At 37.1% G+C, this 19052-nt stretch overlaps 1 protein-coding gene across 3 annotated transcripts in view; it reads right to left on the bottom strand.

Moving 5' to 3' along the window:
• Positions 1-19052, bottom strand: part of NEBL (nebulette) — a 380402-nt gene that overhangs the window by 161721 nt on the left and 199629 nt on the right. For 2 of the 3 annotated variants that reach the window (XM_025000590.2, XM_059892605.1), the window contains exon 4: positions 14307-14414. In XM_025000590.2, the coding sequence (XP_024856358.1) occupies positions 14307-14414 (108 nt within the window). Of the gene's footprint in view, positions 1-4335; positions 4487-14306; positions 14415-19052 lie in introns of those variants that run through there. The other variant, XM_059892603.1, reaches the window with a different exon arrangement.

Here is a 19052-nt window from a genome sequence, read left to right on the forward strand (position 1 = left end):
ATAATTGCAGTGATGATCTAAGGAGCAATCTTTAAAAGTAAACACAGCACTCACTAGGTTAAGTGTCTTACAGCTGTGTCATGCTTTGGCATTTACAAATCATAGTCACAGACATTTGTACTGAGAAATCACACACACACACATGCACACACAGGAGGTGTCAGGAGACAAATGGGTACTAATGCAGGAAGCAGATGGAAGGACTGTCTCATGAGCAGACAGAGCACATGCTTCATAAACATAAGTGAGGTGAGGGACCCCCCAAAAAACAGAAAAGAGTTTGATGAAGTTATCCAGAAGTCTGCAATCAGAAAAATCTAACAAACCACTCATAATTTTCAGGTTATCTGTATGTTCTGTGCGTTAGAGTTACCATTGTTAGTGTTGACTTTTTAATATATTTCATTTAAGGGAAAGCACCATGTAAAGAACCCTCCTGCTAACGCAGGAGATGTAAGAGACATGGGTTCAATCAGTTGGGAAGATCCCCTAGGGGAGGAAATGGCAACCCACTTTAGTATTCTTGCCTGGAGAATCCCATGAACAGGGGAGCCTGGCACACTACAGTCCATGGGGTTGCAAAGAATCGGACATGACTGAAGAGACTTAGCATGCACACATGCACGCACCATAATCTTTATAGAATTTAGACACTTCAAAGTTTATCATCATCTAGGCCTAGAAGCTGGAGAAGGCAATGGCAACCCACTCCAGTACTCTTGCCTGGAGAATCCCATGGACGCAGGAGCCTGGTAGGGTGCAGTCCGTGGGGTCGCTAAGAGTCGGACACGACCGAGCGACTTCATTTTGATTTTTCACTTTCATGCATCAGAGAAGGAAATGGCAACCCACTCCAGTACTCTTGCCTGGAGAATCCCATGGACGCGGGAGCCTGGTGGGCTGCCCTCTATGGGGTCGCACAGAGTCGGACACAACTGAAGTGACTTAGCAGCAGCAGCAGCAGGCCTAGAAGCAGAAATAGTCATGGAATAGAGGTTGGAAGCGGTGCAAATAATTTTAGCCATCTGTCCTGCCTTGTACTAAATACTTCATAGTTTTCTGACCGGTAACATAAAACCTATGATCAGAATGCAATAGGTTAGTCAGTTTACTCTAAATAGCTCAGTGGTGTGGCTCATCTAATTACATAAGTGACATTAAATTATTTTTACAAGTATAAAAAATGGTTTTCCTTCTTAATAAATAATGACCTACCCTTCACAGTACTTAGCAATTTAACACATCAAATGCCTTATCTGGTGAAACATAAATGTGAAATAAAGTTATGAAAACATTTACAGTAAATGCCCAGGGGTAGATTGGAGCAACTTTGGGAGAAAATGAGGGAAATAAATGGTTAACTGCCAGGATACACATTCATGCTGGAAGACACAAAAAGGTTCACAGCAGTTGTTAAATTCATTTAGAGAAACTCACTTTATTTTTCCAACAGAGCTCTCACCAGCTAATCTGTATTACAACCTGCAGGAGTCTTAATATTCTCAGCAGGATCAAGATTCAGGCCACACTGATTCAGCTATTTAATCTTGCAAGAGAACAATATTTGGCAGGAAAAGACCCCACAGCACTGAGGGGACGTCCCAGAGGTTCGTTGTCAGCACAGACTGGGCCAAGAACACCAAAGGTGGAAACCAAACAGCATCAGCCGATGTTTAGCCATTCCTCTCAGTAGCTCTCTATCACACCCATACATGCACTTTACATATGTGTGCTAACTGACACATTACACGTGTATATATGGGTCTTTCAGATCCATGTATGTTTTTAAAATCAAAATGTTTTCTCAATATTTTGGACTTGAGTGTGAAGATTTTTTAAATCAAAACTATAGCTACAGAGGTTGGGAGTAGGAAAGAGATGAAAAAAAACGGCTATAGTTTTACTTTCAAAACCCTTCAACCAGCAGATGAAAACCATCCTCTGGTGTTTACTTACCAGTCTATGGCAAACTACATTTATAATCTCTAACAGGATACAATGTATAACAGTTACATTTTGCAATAAAAATTAAAATAATTAATGAATTCTAATGAATATAGATTCTATTTTTAATGAATAGAGATTGTTCATTACAATATTGATTGTTCATAATATTGTTGTTCAATTGCTTGTTCATAACAAGCATATTTCCCCTATTTTTTATTATCTAATAAGTGTCTGTTACACTCTGAAGTGTGACACCTTCTAATTACAGTATTTTTTTCTAATTTTATTTTATTTTTAAACTTTACATAATTGTATTAGTTTTGCCAAATATCAAAATGAATCCATCACAGGTATATTTTGACTTCATATTTGGAAATAGTATTTTCTATTTAAAAATATTCCAAAGTATTCTTGGACTGTTTTTGTTTAAATAAATTTAATTAAAAATAAAATAAACTTTGATGGTCAGAAAAATTATGAATGACCAAATAAATAAATATTCATTCACACACACACACACACACACACACACACACAAAGCCTTCAACTTAAGCACTGAAAACCAAAACAGAGAGAACATAAACCTGAACTTTCAAAGGTAGGCAAATATTTATGTGTTGATCTCTTAAGCCATCCTGAAATTAATAAGTTGATCAATACTCTTCTATAAGTGAGCATTTTTTTTATATTTTATATATAATACTATGGTTTGATTAATTTTGAATGATATTTTCTAGAAGCCCATACTGACAGCCAAACGGGGATAGGGAAGACAAACACAGGAGACAGGAAAACTTAAAAACAAGATTGACAGCACCTACTATACAAATGACCTGTATGAATCACTGTTCAAGAAAATGATTCCATAAAATTCTTCAAAAACTATTTTCAAATAGTGATGGTAAGGGTTCAATTCCTTTACCTCCAAAACCTGGTTAGTTATCCCTGATATTAACATACTATCGGATACTTTATCACTGTGCTGCAAACATGTGCTCACCTTTTATAGGAGGACCAACAAGCTCCATGAGGTCAAGGGTCATATCTGTTTTATTCCTCATATATTCCCACCTCCTAGCAAAGTACCTGGCAGATATTAAGAGTAAACACTCAAAATGTCTGTTAAGTCAGCAACTGTTTGAAAAGTGGTTTCCTTTGTAGAATCTGGAGGGTGAAGGGTTCTATAGATACACATTTGAAATCTGCACATTTGAAAATACAATACTACTCTTTCAACAATCTATACTTTCATGATAGTGTCTTTTTCTGCACCCTCACAAGTAGATTCTGGGTGTTTGTAACCTTATATTCATTCCTTTCTCTTTTTGCTCATCTTCTCCCTCATTTAGGACTTTACATTGCATTAAGGCTCTCCTTTTCCATGAAAGCATTTCCCAAACACTTCCCACATTCTAGCATGGAACATAAATGCATGCAAAAAGTAGTTTCTCGTTTTTTCTGCAAGCTACAGGGCCTGGTGCAATATGATGTCCACAGCAAATGTTTAATGTTTAACAAACACATATACAGGTAACGGAACAGTGAAAGTAGCTACTACTTCTATCTTAACCAAGGTATTATGTTCTGGAGGATTCAAACATGACCGGAAATGCTGCTTGCCCTCAAAAGACCTATAACAATTACAGATCAAAAGAAAATATTTAAATCACTTTTGGGGGGGAAATAAATTCTACCAAAAATAACAAGTGCTAAGAACAGAATGATATTTTAAGTTTTTTCTTTTATTCTTCCTTCTAAATCTGTATCCTTTTTCACAGTTTACAAAACACAGGCAAATTCCAGCTCTTTCATAATTCTAAAAGTGAAATGATCAAAGGGCTTAATTCAAACAAATTAAAAGTTGGCCTCGTTACAGTTAATACAGCCACAAGAGGAAAACTAAATCATAAATATGGGCAAACAAAAAAAAAGATTATAACTTCTTGCTTCTTGTCTTTGGAAAAGCCTGGGGGTATGTTCCAAAAGCAATAGGTCCTTTTACAAGCAATCCTTCTACGAACATCATTGCACAGGATTCTGTACAGAAGAAGAAAAGCCTACACAGCCACTCTGACAACAGTAAAAGAAAAGAAAGCTATGGTAGGAAGCATAAGCAAAAAATAAAAGTAATTTTCATGAAATAATTCTTCTAGGAAAAAATAAAATGCAAATTAGAGAATGTATCTGCATATACTTGAAAAAAAATCATTGGTTCTAACTTCCAATCATGCAATTTTCTTTAATTGTCTAAACTTGGCTTAGGTTACCAATGGGTTTAAATTAAATCTCTGTATAATGTTTCCCTTGACTCATGACCTCCTAATAAGTTAAAATGACATTTGACTATTACACTTATTAACTGAAAAATACAACAGGTTTTAAACCTACCTCCAAAAATCCATTGAAATGATAATTATGTGGCATAATTATTAATGACAGTCACATCTGGGGATTCCATAAATGTATCTGGTAAGATGTCTAGGTTTTCCTCAGTAATCAGTATGTGCTCACTGTAGATATGTCCCAAGAGGTATAAGAAAATCTGGAAGAAAATGCAGATACTTTTTAAGTTTTAAATCTGTATAATGCACTGGAAATTGAGACTTTTATTTAAAAAAAAAAAAAAAGCTAGTCTTTATTAGATTTTCCCTGTGGCATGGAATATTTCTTCTCTATTGTGACACCTCTGGCCTCCTTTTTCTTCACATTCACCCAGGTCAAACTGCCAGCACAGGACATGTGAAATCCATATTTTGAGCTACGTAATTCAACTGAGGCCTAGAAAACTTAAAAATATAACTACTACTATGATTTATCTTTGTTTCCATAAATGACTATGGCTTAAAATCACAAATGAAAAGAGGCTTGAAAGGCCCCAATTAAGGATTAGAAATAGGACCTAGAAGCAATTTTTTTTAAGTTAAGATTGTTCCGTTTCAAAATAGGAAAAAACCTAAAAACTGAATGTACAAGTTTTCCTAGAACAGCAACGGGCAGTATCATCTACCTCCACTAAAGACAGTGGTTTATGATAGAAATTTGCATATCTAAACATATCTAAAATGTATATGACCTATCTCAAAATTATTCTGTGATTTTATGTAGATCATTTTTCATTATGCCCATTATGAATCGTGCCCCTCCCCCAACTCATATCTTAAAGCCCTAATCGTCAATATGCCTATTTAAGATGGGGGCCTTTAAGAGAATAATTAAGGTTAAATGAGGCTTTCCAGGTGGCTCTAGTGGTAAAGAACCCACCTGCCAATGCAGGAGACATAAGAGACATGGGTTCCCTCCCTGGGTGGGGAAGATTCCCTGGAGGAAGGCATAGCAATTCGCTCCAGTATTCATGCCTGGAGAATCCCAGGGACAGAAGAGCCTGGCGGGCTACTGTCCATAGGGTCACAAAGAATTGGACACGACTGACGCTACTTATGAGGTCATATTGGTGGAGCCCTGATGCAATTCAACTGGTATCCTTACAAGAAGAGGAAAACACACCAGAAGTCTCTTTCTCTCATGCACGTGCACCGAGGAAAGGCCACTGCAAGAAAGGTTCCTTCAGTAAGCCAGGGAGAGCTCTCACCAGAACCCAACCCAGACAAACTTCGACCTGAAACTTCCAGCCTCTAGAACTATGAGTAAATAAATGTCTGCCATTTAAGCCACACAGCCTATAATATATTTTGTTATGGTGGCCCAAAGAGACTACTGCAAGTCCTATTTTTTTCAGGTACTTACTCATCAAAAAGAGCTCCTTGACTACAACCTTTTAAAACAGGGGAAGTCCTTGCATTTCTAATATAAGAAGATTCTTCAATGCCACATTAGAAACCAAATGGTCCTGCTTTACTTAGAGAATACTACTATAATCTTTGGATAAAACTACATAAATCACTGAATATTGAAGTAAAAACAGGAGAAAGTAAAAAATAAGTGTTTATCAAGCAGCACAAAAGGAAAAAAAAAAAACGGACTCAAAGCAATCTTAAAAGCTAAGAACTCTCTTTCAAAGAGAGGTTTCAAGAAAAAGAAAGTGACAAGAAAGGTAACATGCAAAGCACCATCTTGGAGACACAACACATAAATTAAGAAAGTCATGGATAATCTTCATCTTCACAAAGTTAGAGAGGTAAGACACATATCACACGAAATGTTAATGAAACCCAAAAAGTAGAATGCAATGTGTGAGTTCGGTGGTACAAGTGACAGGGCTATCGTCAAAGCAGTCGTGACTCCGAGATGAGATCCCTAGATAGCTAGAGGGAAGCTACTGTATAACACACAGGGAGCTCAGCCTGGTGCCCTGCGTTGCCCTAGAGAAGGTGGGAAAGCGGGGTAGCGGGAGGGAGGCTCGGGAGGGAGGGGATAGAGGTATACACACAGATGATTCTCTTTGTTGTTCAGCAGAAACTAACTCAACATTGTAAAGCAATTATCCTCCAATTAAAAGAAAAAAATCACTGTTCTCTGGGGTCTGAAAGTATGTCTGAGAACAAGGGGTGGAAATGTGGTGAACGGTGTGAAACTGTTCCAAATCAGAGGAAAGGCTCGTGCAAAGCCCAGAACAGAATAAGGAGCCAGGCCTAAAAGAAATGGAAGAATAGTGTTGAAGGACAGTGAAAGATAAGATGAAAAATAATTTAGGAACAGACTGTGGAGGGTCCTTAGAGTCAGAAATTAAGGAGTTTAGAAGATGAGACTTCCTCCTACTGAAAGTGGGGGTCCAGGGAAAGTTCTTTAGTGGGTCTTAATTAGGGCCATGATGAAAGAGGTATTTTAGAAAGAGTCATCTGGTGACAGTGTCTAAGATACAATGGAAGGACCGCAAGAGCCTGAAAGGAGATAAGGCCAGTTAGGAGACCTCTGTAATAACTTAGGATAAGGCCTGAACACAGCGGGATCGAAGACAGAGGAATGTTGGGGGGAAGGGATTTCACAAAAGAAAGATCTTCAGAAATTGTTTGCTGAGTCCTTAATCTTTGTTTCCAAAAAGAAGTAATATGTGTTAATTCTTTTATTATGGGGGCCCTTCCCAAACTTCCTCTTTAGACAATGCCATTTTACAAGGAAAACTCATGTACTTGCCATGCACAAGTAATTTCTGGTCTGGGATGTATTTGTTTTTTTAAGTGACTGTGGGTAAAAAATTGAGGATAAAAAGAAGAGATTAACCTTTGAAGTTCTGCCCTAGGTGGAAAAATAAAACAAAACCAGGTGTATGGGAAACCACGGATTTAGATGAGAAAGAACCAAGACATAATTTTCCATACATTTTTCTCATGAAAGTATAAGTATTCCTCATAGAAATACTTTCCCTAAGGAGAGGTTGTTCAGAGGATCCAATTAGACTGGGTATGTCAAAGTGTATTGAAACAAATAAACCATTCCTACATGTGGTAGGTATTATAAGGAAAATATATGTTATTGCAGTATTGCTTTCTACATACTCAATTTTCACTTTAAAGACAATGCTACTGACCTCTCATTACTCAGTCAGGAATTCATGGGAGTTACTGGTTGAGATAAGCTGAAGATAAAGCATGGATCATTAAAGTAACACACAGATTCACTCTGAGAAAATACTAGATTTCAAGGGCTTAAATCCAAACCACTGACCTCATCACTAATCATCTATGTTAATCAGCCCAGTTAGGAGTTACAACAAAAATACCACTGGATTCTTCTTTCAAACTACCTGGTGTACTAGATTTCACTACTCAAAATCTGAGGATTCCACTATTTAAAATCAGAAGATTTCCTCAAGTTTTCATTAGTTACAAAACAGTTATGCTTCTTGTATGAGCAATAAGAGTAACAATCTATTCAACACTGTATGGTATTTACCTTTCTAGCCTTTAAAAAAAAAATCCCATTTTATGTTTGCTCAATATAAAAAAGAAAGAAAAATTCTATATCAGTTGTTCAGGTTCATATAAGATCTAATTGCCTCATACACTATAATTTTGCTACCGGTTTACAATTAGCATGCATTTCTCATGCATGAGTTGACCCAATTACATAACAAATTTTGCCTTTGGGGATTTCTCTTGACTGCTTGTCTTCTGTCCACCATACAACTCAATTTCACACCATCAGCAGCTTGAACATGGCCACAGTCAGTCTCTGTCAAAGTGATTTATTTAAATTACAAACAGAGACCAGATCCCCAGACAATCAACTCTACCCTCATGCTCACCCTTTATACTCAGTGTACCTTTGAATCAAATCTTTTAATAGACCATAGACACTGCTATTCAATTATTAGGCCATGTTTATCTCCAATAATCTAATATTTTTGAAGCCAACTCACAAAATCTTAGGGAACCAAATCAGCAGTATCCATGTGAGCTTATTAATGGGCATATAATTTATTTTGCATTCTAAGAAGTCAATGAAAAATTATGTAGCTATCCCAAAAAAAAACTAAAAACAATTACATTTCAATATCAAATTACAGACAGACTCTTTGCTATAATGCTAAAAAAAAAAAAAAAAAGAAGGGCTTCAACCTGAACTTTTCTTGTAAAGCAAGTAAGCATTTCTGTGTATGCTAAATGTGAAAATAGTAATAAAAGGGGATATTTGGGAAACAGGACAGATAACCATAATGATAGATGCTACAGGTAAGGGACTAAATATAGAACAGGTGAAAATTCTATTGTCTATGGGCCAGTGATTTAAGGAAAGGGAGTTCTAAAGATTCCCACTGAAGCCAACATACATAGGTGCACTTACACATGCACTCATGTGCACACAAACACACACACAACACACACATACACACATACACACACTTGAATATTTCTTCTGTGAGTCAAGGCACAAATCTTGACAAATCACATAATGGTATACTTACCATTTTAGTCACTCTGTAAAATACAAGATTTGTCATCTGGGTCCTTTTTTTCCTTCCCCTTCATACAATATTTCTCCACCACCTGAAATAAATTAGAAAATAAACATCTCGATTTTATCTACAGCACTAAGATTGTCACAGTCTCTAGGGGTGGAACTTCATCATTTTATTTCACAATTTATCCCCAGACTGTCTCAGCTAATTGAAAATGCAGTTTATATTAGTGTGTAAACAGAAAAGCACATCAATACTCTTCTCCAGGCTGGACTGAGTCCCTTAGATGTCTGGGGGTGATTCTGCCTTACTATCCTGCTGCAGATTTCCTGAATTCACTCCTTATAAACTTGAAGGTGGTAACCACGTGAATTAGAAACTGCCTTTACAATTATGCCAGAACTATAAGGACAACAGAAGAAAGACTTTTTTTAATGTTCGAAGTCACAGGAATTCCTCAATTCATGTTTATAAGTTGTAATTTAAGAACGTTTTTCTAAATATCACTAAGTAAAGAAAATGTGAAAATGTACTAAGACATTTCTGCCATTCCTGACTTTATACTCTAGAACTGGGGAGGTGGGGTAGGCAATCAGACATCTTCTGGAATTTCATGGGAAAACTTTTTTATTTGGGGAACTAGTTCTTTTTTTCACTCCAACCACTCCATAAATTGTGAAATCTTGCCTCTCTTCTTATTCTTTCTGCAGCTATACTAAGAGAGAAATATAGTGGAAGAATTTTAAATTGCAGCATTTAATAAATCTCCCAGATTCAATATGTTGGCATTATAGACTCCAAAAGAAAGAAGTTAAGGTTAAACCCGCTCTCACCCTTTTCATTACACACAATTTCAAATTTACAGTTGTATTTCATCCCACACCTTGGTAACACACGCAGACTAAGTAGGCATTTCCAAATGATTTCAAGCCTTTGACAAATGAATATGAGAATGTCTGAAAAAAAAATTTCATAACACTAACACAGTAACAAGCAATCAAAAATGCCCACTCATCCATAACATATTATCCAAAACACCTAGGAGTTGTCATTAAATCCACTGTATTATGTCTTTATACTTTCCTTAGTCCAAAAGGGATTAAAGGCAGTTCAGAAAGATCTGGACAATATTCTAAGATAAACCAAATACAAGTAAGGAAATGAAGCAAATGGAAAAATAAAGATTACAAATACCCTGACTTAGTTAACATACCTACATCAACCTATTTTAAACCCAGAGCTCAAATCTCATATCCCTTGTGATTTTCAGGATAAATCCACTCCATCCCAGCATCAGGAGAAGACTCTGGTGTCTCTATCTGACCTTCTTCCTCCCAAAACAGACACAATCTAGGCCACGTTCAAAAACATCTGTCTGGATTTGGCCAATATATTTCAGTGGTTTGGGTTTATCTGAAAGTAATGCAGAAAACTGGACTAGTCAAAATACCACCTTTCAGATTAGCCCATGTTTCTTACAGAAAAAAAGATCCTTGAGTAATATGGAAAGCCTGGGAGGTCATAGGAAAAGTTCATGAAGTTGTACCCTCATAAATGAATAATAAACTCACTAGACCTCAGAATATTTAACAGCTTTTTTTCTCCAACAGTAAATCCCTAACTTCTTGTGCACTGTTGGTGGGACTGTAAATTGGTGCAGCCACTATGAAAAACAGCATAGCAGTTCCTCAAAAAATTAAAAATAGAACTACCATATTATTCAACAAATCCACTTCTGGGAATGTATCCAAAGGAAACAAAAACACTAACTCAAAAAGATATCTGCATTCTCATATTCATTGCAGCATTATTCACAATAGCCAAGACATGGAAACAACCTAAGTATCCACCAATGGATAAATGGATAAAGAAATTTCAAGATGTATGTAAGTATGTATGCACACACACACACAAAGAAATATATTATTCAATCATAAAAAAGAGAAAATCCTACCATTTTCAACAATATTGATGGACCTAGAAGGGATTATGCTCAGTGAAATAAGGCAAATAGACTTATTGACAAATACTATATGATCTCACTTATATGTGTTACCTAAAAAAAAAAAAAGAAGAAGAAACAAAAAACCTGCACCAAACTTACAGGAAAAAAGGTCAGTTTTGTGGTTACCAGATGGGTGGAGAGAGGGCAAACTGAAAGAATGTGGTCAAAAGGTACAATCCTCCAGTTATAAGATAAATTAGTATTAGATATGTAAAGTACAACATGATGATTGTGGTTGACATAGCTGTATATTATACAAGAAAGCTGTTAAGAGAGTAGATCCTAAGGATTCTCATCCCAAGGAGAGCTCTTTTTTTTCTTTTCTTTTTATTGTATCTGTTTGAGATGATGATGTTATCTAAACCTACTGTGTTAATCATCTTACAGTACAGGTAAGTCAAACCATCGTGCTGTACAGCTTAAACTTATACAGTGATGTATGTTAATTATTTCTCAATAAAACTAAAGAAAAAATGATAAATCTCTAACAGTAATATTATGAAATTTATATTTTCTTCCTGCTATCTAAATAGTAATATGCCTCATCATGGCTAAAAGAACTACTTATAAGACTGCTATGGTTGATAACATCATGACTGTCGCATGTGTGTGTGTTAGCTCCTCCGTCACGTCCGACTCTTTGCAACCTCATGGATTGTATCCCACCAGACTACTCTGTCCATGGGATTCTCCAGGCAAGATTACTGGAGTGGGCTGCCTTTTCCTTCTCCAAGACTGTTGTATAAATTTGTTTCAAAAGATGTTATCTAAATTCCATACTTTTTAAAATCACCACTGTCTACCTTATAGGTTAAGATTAAGATACTTTAAACAGTATTTTGTATATACTGCTATGTATATAATAAACATAAATTTATACATACCTGTGTTATAAGGGTTTTTGCGTAATTAAGAATGGATCTGCAAACAGCCTCTGGTATTGAATAAAATGTATATTCCTGCTAAGGATAAAGGTTGGTGAAATGATCAGTTCTTTTCTTATTAAATATGAATACTGACTTAATTTGAATATAAATTAAAAGGCTTACCTTTGAATCAACTGCAATCCTTATGTGAGTTGTCACAGGGATGTCTTAAGTAGAACTGTTTAGTTCTTTTTGAAATAAATTTATGATAGTTGAAGATTTATGATGTAACTTTGTTTTATGCAACACTTTTTATTTTTTAAAAAAAGGTTCTCCAAAAATAATCCAAAATCAGAAACATTACTGAATGTAACTGCCAGTGAAACATATCTCTAATTTGCATTTTAGAAAACAAAAATAGAGTTTGATTTAAGGAAAGAATGAAGGGGAAGAAAAACGATGGAGGCAATCTTCAGTATTCGTGATCAGTGGGTTGTAAGGATGGGGTGGAAAAAACTAAGGAACAGAAGCCTTGAATCCTTAAAATTCAACTCTTTCTCTTCAAAGGAAAAAGTCCTTGCTGAAATAAAACGCCCATTTAAAGAGCAAACAATGGATAAACCTTAGAGAATATGGCAAAAAAAAAAAAAAGTGTCTCTGTCTCTTACTCCCTAAACAAATTTTTTAAATATCATATAATTCTGTTTTTGAACTTTTGACAAAATTCATTCTCAGACTGTATGCTATGATTTTATCTGCAAATTGTGACTATATGTAGGTACATAACAAAGACAGCCAAATACCAGTGAGTTTAAAACAACCTGCTAACTAAACATTTCCCAGAAATCAATGCTACATAACTTAAAACATTTAGACACATAAATTTTGGTGACTGTACATGAAACACACAAAGTAGACTTCTTGTGAAAAAGTGTATGTCTTGCATATTTGTTCATACTTTTATATAATACAAATTTTCATTTATATTTCCTCTGGAGTACTTAACATTGAATTAACTTATTTCTAGAAAAAATGCATTTTGACACACTTCATATAATAAAGAAACATAATTACCACTTTAATAAGTACTCAACACTTTTTGGTCCCTAATATGTTTTGAACTTCTGCTAGTTTCAATTTTCTTTTCCAAGGAAACGCTATTAGCGAACAAAACTCAGCTTTCAAATCCAAAGCAACTTCATATGTAAGTGTTTATTTCAGAAATTAGATGCAATATGCCACTTCAACAAACACCTAATTTAAAATATGAAATCTTGAATACATACATTGAGCAAACATGAGATTTCTCCAGATACCTAACCTTGTATGTATATTCTGTATGCTTACTCACCACAAAAAATTAACTGATAGGCTTTAACATTTACCTATACAAGTTCTATTCTGGAAAAATTTTTTAATTGAGAATCATTTAAAATGAAATAAGACGCTGTTACAATAACATCTCTTAATAGCAATGACTATTATTTCTAAATACACAATTAATTTAATTAAATTGATTTGCTAGATAAGTCAATTTACTTGATAAACCAATTAAATAAATTAAAAGTGTATTCAGAGATACACAGGCATAACTCAGAAATATTGCATGTTCGGTTCCAGACCAGTTCAATAAGGCAAATATCACAACAAAAAGAGTCGAATTTGGGGGTTTCCCAGTGCATCTAAGGAGAAGGCAATGGCTCCCCACTCCAGTACTCTTGCCTGGAAAATCCCATGGATGGAGGAGCCTGGTGGGCTGCAGTCCATGGGGTCGCTAAGAGTCAGACACGACTGAGCAACTTCCCTTTCACTTTTCATTTTCATGCATTGGAGAAGGAAATGGCAACCCACTCCAGTGTTCTTGCCTGGAGAATCCCAGGGACGGGGGAGCCTGGTGGGCTTCCGTCTATGGGGTCGCACAGAGTCGGACACGACTGAAGCGACTTAGCAGTAGTGCATCTAAAAGTTATGTGTATACTATACTGTCACCTACTAAGTGTGCAATAGTGCAACACGTCTAAAAACATGTTGTTGTTGTTGTTGTTTAGTCGCTAAGTCATGTTTGACTCTTTGCGACCCCACGGACTGCAGCACGCCAGATTTCCCTGTCCTTCACTATCTCACGGAGCTTGCTCAAACTCATGTCCATTGAGTCGGTGATGCCATCCAACCACCTCATTCTCTGCCGCCCCCTTCTCCTCCTGCCCTCAATCTTTCCCAGAATCAGGGTCTTTTCCAGTGAGTCAGCTCTTCACATCAGGTGGTCAAAGTGTATCTACCTTAATTTTAAAATATTGCTTAAAAATGCTAAACATTGTCTGACAATACAGGGTTATCACAAATATTCTATTTGTAAAAAAAAAAAAAACACACATTATCTGTGAAGTGTAAAAAAAGTAAAGCACAGTAAAAATAGGTATGCCTGTAGTCACTGCTATTAATGTTAGGCTCTTGATAACTGTGATGAAATCACAGGGAAGCAATTCATAGATGAACCTGGCATATTTTCTGAGGATACCAAGTACTGCTGGCATCTTACAGCAACAAGAACACTTCCAAGTTGTCCAATTTCACTTTCTCACCGGAAATACAAGTCAGGGTTATTAACATCACTGAACAAATGGTCACCTACGTTACTGATTTGTTCCTGAGTCCTCTTCAGCCTCTGTAGTTCAGGAGTGTCTGTAACGATGCTGAAGCCCCTCCCTTTGCTTTCTTCAAAATCTCTTTTGTACTTGACCTAACAAAATTAGGAGTGAAAGAAAAAAAGAAAGAAAAAGAAAAGTAAACAAAAGAATCATAAATTCCGCTCAGGATCCTCAGAGGCCATATAAGCTGCTAAAATTGGAAGCAGCATCTCCAGGAACAGCTCAGTTAGCAGGTGGTACAGTGACTAGCGAGACTGCTTCGTTGGTGTCCCAGCAACCTCGTTGTGGCCTTAGGCAAGTTACTCAACCACTCTGCACCTTGGTGGTCTAATTCATAAAACGATGATAATGACAAAAATAACAGTATTTAAATGTGTTGTTGTTTAGTTGCTAAGTCATGTCCAACTCTTTTGCGACCCCTTAAACTGTACCCCACACCAGATTCCTCTGTCTATGGGATTCTCCAGGCAAGAATAACGGAGTGTGTTGCCAATTCCTTTTCCAGGGGATCTTCCTGATTCAGGGATCAAACCTGTGTCTCCCGCTTGGCAGGATGATTGTTTACTTCTGAGCCGCCTGGAAGCCCTAGTATTTAAATAACGCTCTTTAATAGGTTGAAAGATAATATCAAATGTCTTAGTTCACACACTGAGCCCATAGGAAACAAGCAAGTGCTCCATAATAGTTATTATTATCATCATTAACAGTTGTAATAAAACTGAAAAATAAATGTGGAAAGAGAAAGCTAAATCTTTCTTTTTTGTTTTGTTTTGTCAGTGACAAAGTATCATTTTGAGCCTGGACTGCACTATGGATGAGGGAGACATACAACATTATCAGCAGCAGCCCTGTCCTAACAAAGTTTTCATTTTATTTCATAAGGCAAAGCATATGGGTATGATTATACAGTGTTTAACTGCCAAATGTTGAATATGTAAATGCTTATGGAAATATTTATAAAACAGGCCACACCCAGAGATTAAAAGGCTTCAAGCACATGCCCTTGGCATACTGTGTACTGAGGTACCAAAGTTTTTTTCAGTCTTTAAATATATTTCTTTCTAATTACAGCCCAGTAAGGCTGAATTTTACAGTTTCCTCAGGGAACTAGAACAGCCAGTGCTTAATCTTACTAGGGTCCCATATCCTGTTATTAGCATAGTGACAATAACTGTGACACCAGTTAAATGCTCTGCTTGTTTAATAACTGAGATGGTTACATCACTTGAACTGTTCTTATTTCTTTAAAAGCCTAACTATAAAGAAATATTGAAACATATTTTTGATAATTCATATAATCCCCATTTCACTTTCATAATCACCAGCTTCAAATTAAAACATATTAATAATCAATGCACCTAATTTTAGCACCTAACAGATGATGCTGTCAAAGTGCTGCACTCAATATGTCAGCAAATTTGGATAACTCAGCAGTGGCCACAGGACTGGAAAAGGTCAGTTTTCATTCCAATCCCAAAGAGAGGTTATGCCAAACAATGTTCAAACTACCGCACAATTACACTCATCTCACACCCTAGTAAAGTAATGCTCAAAATTCTCCAAGCCACGCTTCAGCAATACATGAACCGTGAACTTCCAGATGTTCAAGCTGGTTTTAGAAAAGGCAGAGGAACCAGAGATCAAATTGCCAACATCCGCTGGATCATCAAAAAAGCAAGAGAATTCCAGAAAAACATCTATTTCTGCTGTATTGACTATACCAAAGCCCTTGACTGTGTGGATCACAATAAACTGTGGAAAATTCTGAAAGAGATGGGAATACCAGACCACCTGACCTGCCTCTTGAGAAACTTGTATACAGGTCAGGAAGAAACAGAACTGAACATGGAACAACAGACTGGTTCCAAATAGGAAAAGGAGTACGTCAAGGCTGTATATTGTCACCCTGCTTATTTAACTTATACGCAGAGTACATCATGAGAAACACTGGGCTGGAGGAAGCACAACTGGAATCAAGATTGCCGGGAGAAATATCAATAACCTCAGATATGCAGATGACACCACCCTTATGGCAGAAAGTGAAGAAGAACTAAAGAGCCTCTTGATGTAAGTGAAAGAGGAGAGTGAAAAAGTTGGCTTAAAGCTCAACATTCAGAAAACTAAGATCATGGCATCCGGTCCCATCACCTCATGGCAAATAGATGAGGAAACAATGGAAACAGTGGCTGACTTTATTTTGGGGGGCTCCAAAAATCACTGCAGATGGTAATTGCAGCCATGAAATTAAAATACCAACCTAGACAGCATATTCAAAAGCAGAGACATTACTTTGCCAACAAAGGTCCGTCCAGTCAAGGCTATGGTTTTTCCAGTAGTCATGTATGGATGTGAGAGTTAGACTATAAAGAAAGCTGAGCGCCGAAGAATTGATGCTTTTGAACTGTGGTGTTGGAGAAGACTCTTGAGAATCCCTTGGACTGCAAGGAAATCCAACCAGTCCATCCTGAAGGAGATCAGTCCTGGGTGTTCATTAGAGGGACTGATGTTGAAGCTGAAACTCCAATACTTTGGCCACCTGATACGGAGAGCTGACTCATTTGAAAAGACCCTGATGCTGGGAAAGATTGAGGGCAGGAGGAGAAGGAGATGACGGAGGATGAGATGGTTGGATGGCATCACTGACTCGATGGATGTGAGTCTGAGTGTACTCCGGGAGTTGGTGATGGACAGGGAGGCCTGGCGTGCTGCGGTTCACGGGGTTGCAAAGACTCAGACACGACCGAGCGACTGAACTCAACTGAACTGAATAATTAATGTTTAGGGTAGCTAACAAAAAAATGTTTCTGCAATCGTTACTTTCTGTATAAATTTGAAAAGTCTCCTTAGCTGAGCATGGAATGACTGTTTTTGTTGAGTCATGTTTGTTTTTAAATACTCAGTGCTCCCAGGCATTACTGTCCTTGAGGCTACTGGAAGTTTTCCTTTATATGAAGAGCTTAAAAGAAAAAAAAAAAAAAAAAATCCCAGATGACAATAAATAAAAAGATACTCTCATCACTTTTAGCCTAAGAATATCTAATTTTTCCTCCACATTTTCATTTAAATGTCTAAAAGTACTAAAATCCTTACTTTATTTCCATAAGTAAAAGGTCAAATAAACTGCATTATTTTTCTGCTACAGAAAATACTGAGTGAGATTAGCCTTCTAACCCTCAACCTCCCAGCATGTGTGAAGATGCACACAGGCACATTCTCAGGGTTTTGTGCCTAACTAAGCAGGGAAGCCATTTAGCTTTGCTTGTAAACGCTAGGGCGCAGAGCAGTTATAAAAGTAAGACAGATGGCAACGTCACAATAAGAGCAAGGGGAATGAAAAGTAAGAATAAAAATCTAGAAGCCAAGTTTTAACATCCTTAACATCCATTTCAGAGAAGGCACAATCACATATTCTTTTTGTGATGAGCTTGGAATTTTGTATGTTTTTTAATGGCAATTTCCAAAGGAAGAACTGAAAAGAAAAACCATTAAATTCCAGAATCATAGCTTTCAAGTTAATTACCATTTAAGAGTCCTTTCCACATTCACAAGACACATAAGAGTCATCTGATTAGGGCTTGCCTCGTTAAGTGATTAGTTTTAAAGAATATACAATTATCTCCATAATTGATTTGCAGAGTTTTTAGATGTTTAATCCTTTTTTAATGGAGTGACCCACAACCATACTCAGCACCAACACAAGCACCAGTCCACGCAGTAAATCTTGACAGCTCACAGGGAGCTTTTGAGCCCTTCATCAGTCCCTCTCTTTTCCATACTCCCAGCCACTTATATCCTATCTCTCTACTTAGGTCTAATTTTAAATATTATATCTGATGGTCTGCCAGGTATGCATAGTCTGATTCTGAGAGACAACTGGATACAAAAATAGTAGATGCCAGGGGCCGGGGGTAGGGGTTGCAGGGTAGAGAGTGGGGAATGGGGAGTTAGTATTTAATGGGGACAGACTTTCAGTTTAGGAAGGAGTTCAGGAGATGGATGATGGCGAGAATTGTACAATAGTGTGAATGTACCTAGTGCCACTGAGCTGTACGGTTAAATATGGTGAAAATAGCATGTTTTATGCAACATTCACCACAGTAAAAAGCTTTTTTAATTAAAAAAAAATAAAAAGAGCTCAGAGAACAGAGAGAGGGATAAGATGCCTCTTTTCGGTTGTAGATGTCTCCTTTGCCCTCACAACATGACCCCATCCAACCAGTGAGCACCTGCACTCTGCACTCAGGAATCAACTCATACACAAAATCCAGTGTGTGTCCAAGAATCCGAGACCTGGGACTGTGGTAGAAACTCATGGGAAAGGGCTACTCTTTCTCCATGGTCTGGCTCATTTCATTGTTGTTCAGGATTATTGTTCAACCCCACAGATTACAGCATGCCAGGTTTCTCTGTCCTTCACCATCTCCCGGAGCTTGCTCAAACTCATGTCCATTGAGTCAATGATGCCATCCAACCATCTCATCCTCTGTCATCCCCTTCTCCTCCTTCCTTCAGTCTTTCCCAGCATCAGGGTCTTTTCTAATGAGTAAGCTCTTTACATCAGGTGGACAAAGTATTGGAGCTTCAGCTTCAGCATTGGTCCTTCCAATAAATATTCAGGATTGATCCTGAAAACCAGGATGGACTGGTTTGATCTCCTTGCAGTCCAAGGGACTCTCAAGAGTCTTCTCCAACACCACAGTTCAAAAGCATCAATTCTTCAGCGCTCAGCC

Source organism: Bos taurus, chromosome 13, assembly GCF_002263795.3.
Source record: "Bos taurus isolate L1 Dominette 01449 registration number 42190680 breed Hereford chromosome 13, ARS-UCD2.0, whole genome shotgun sequence".
Classification (NCBI taxonomy): domain Eukaryota; kingdom Metazoa; phylum Chordata; class Mammalia; order Artiodactyla; family Bovidae; genus Bos; species Bos taurus.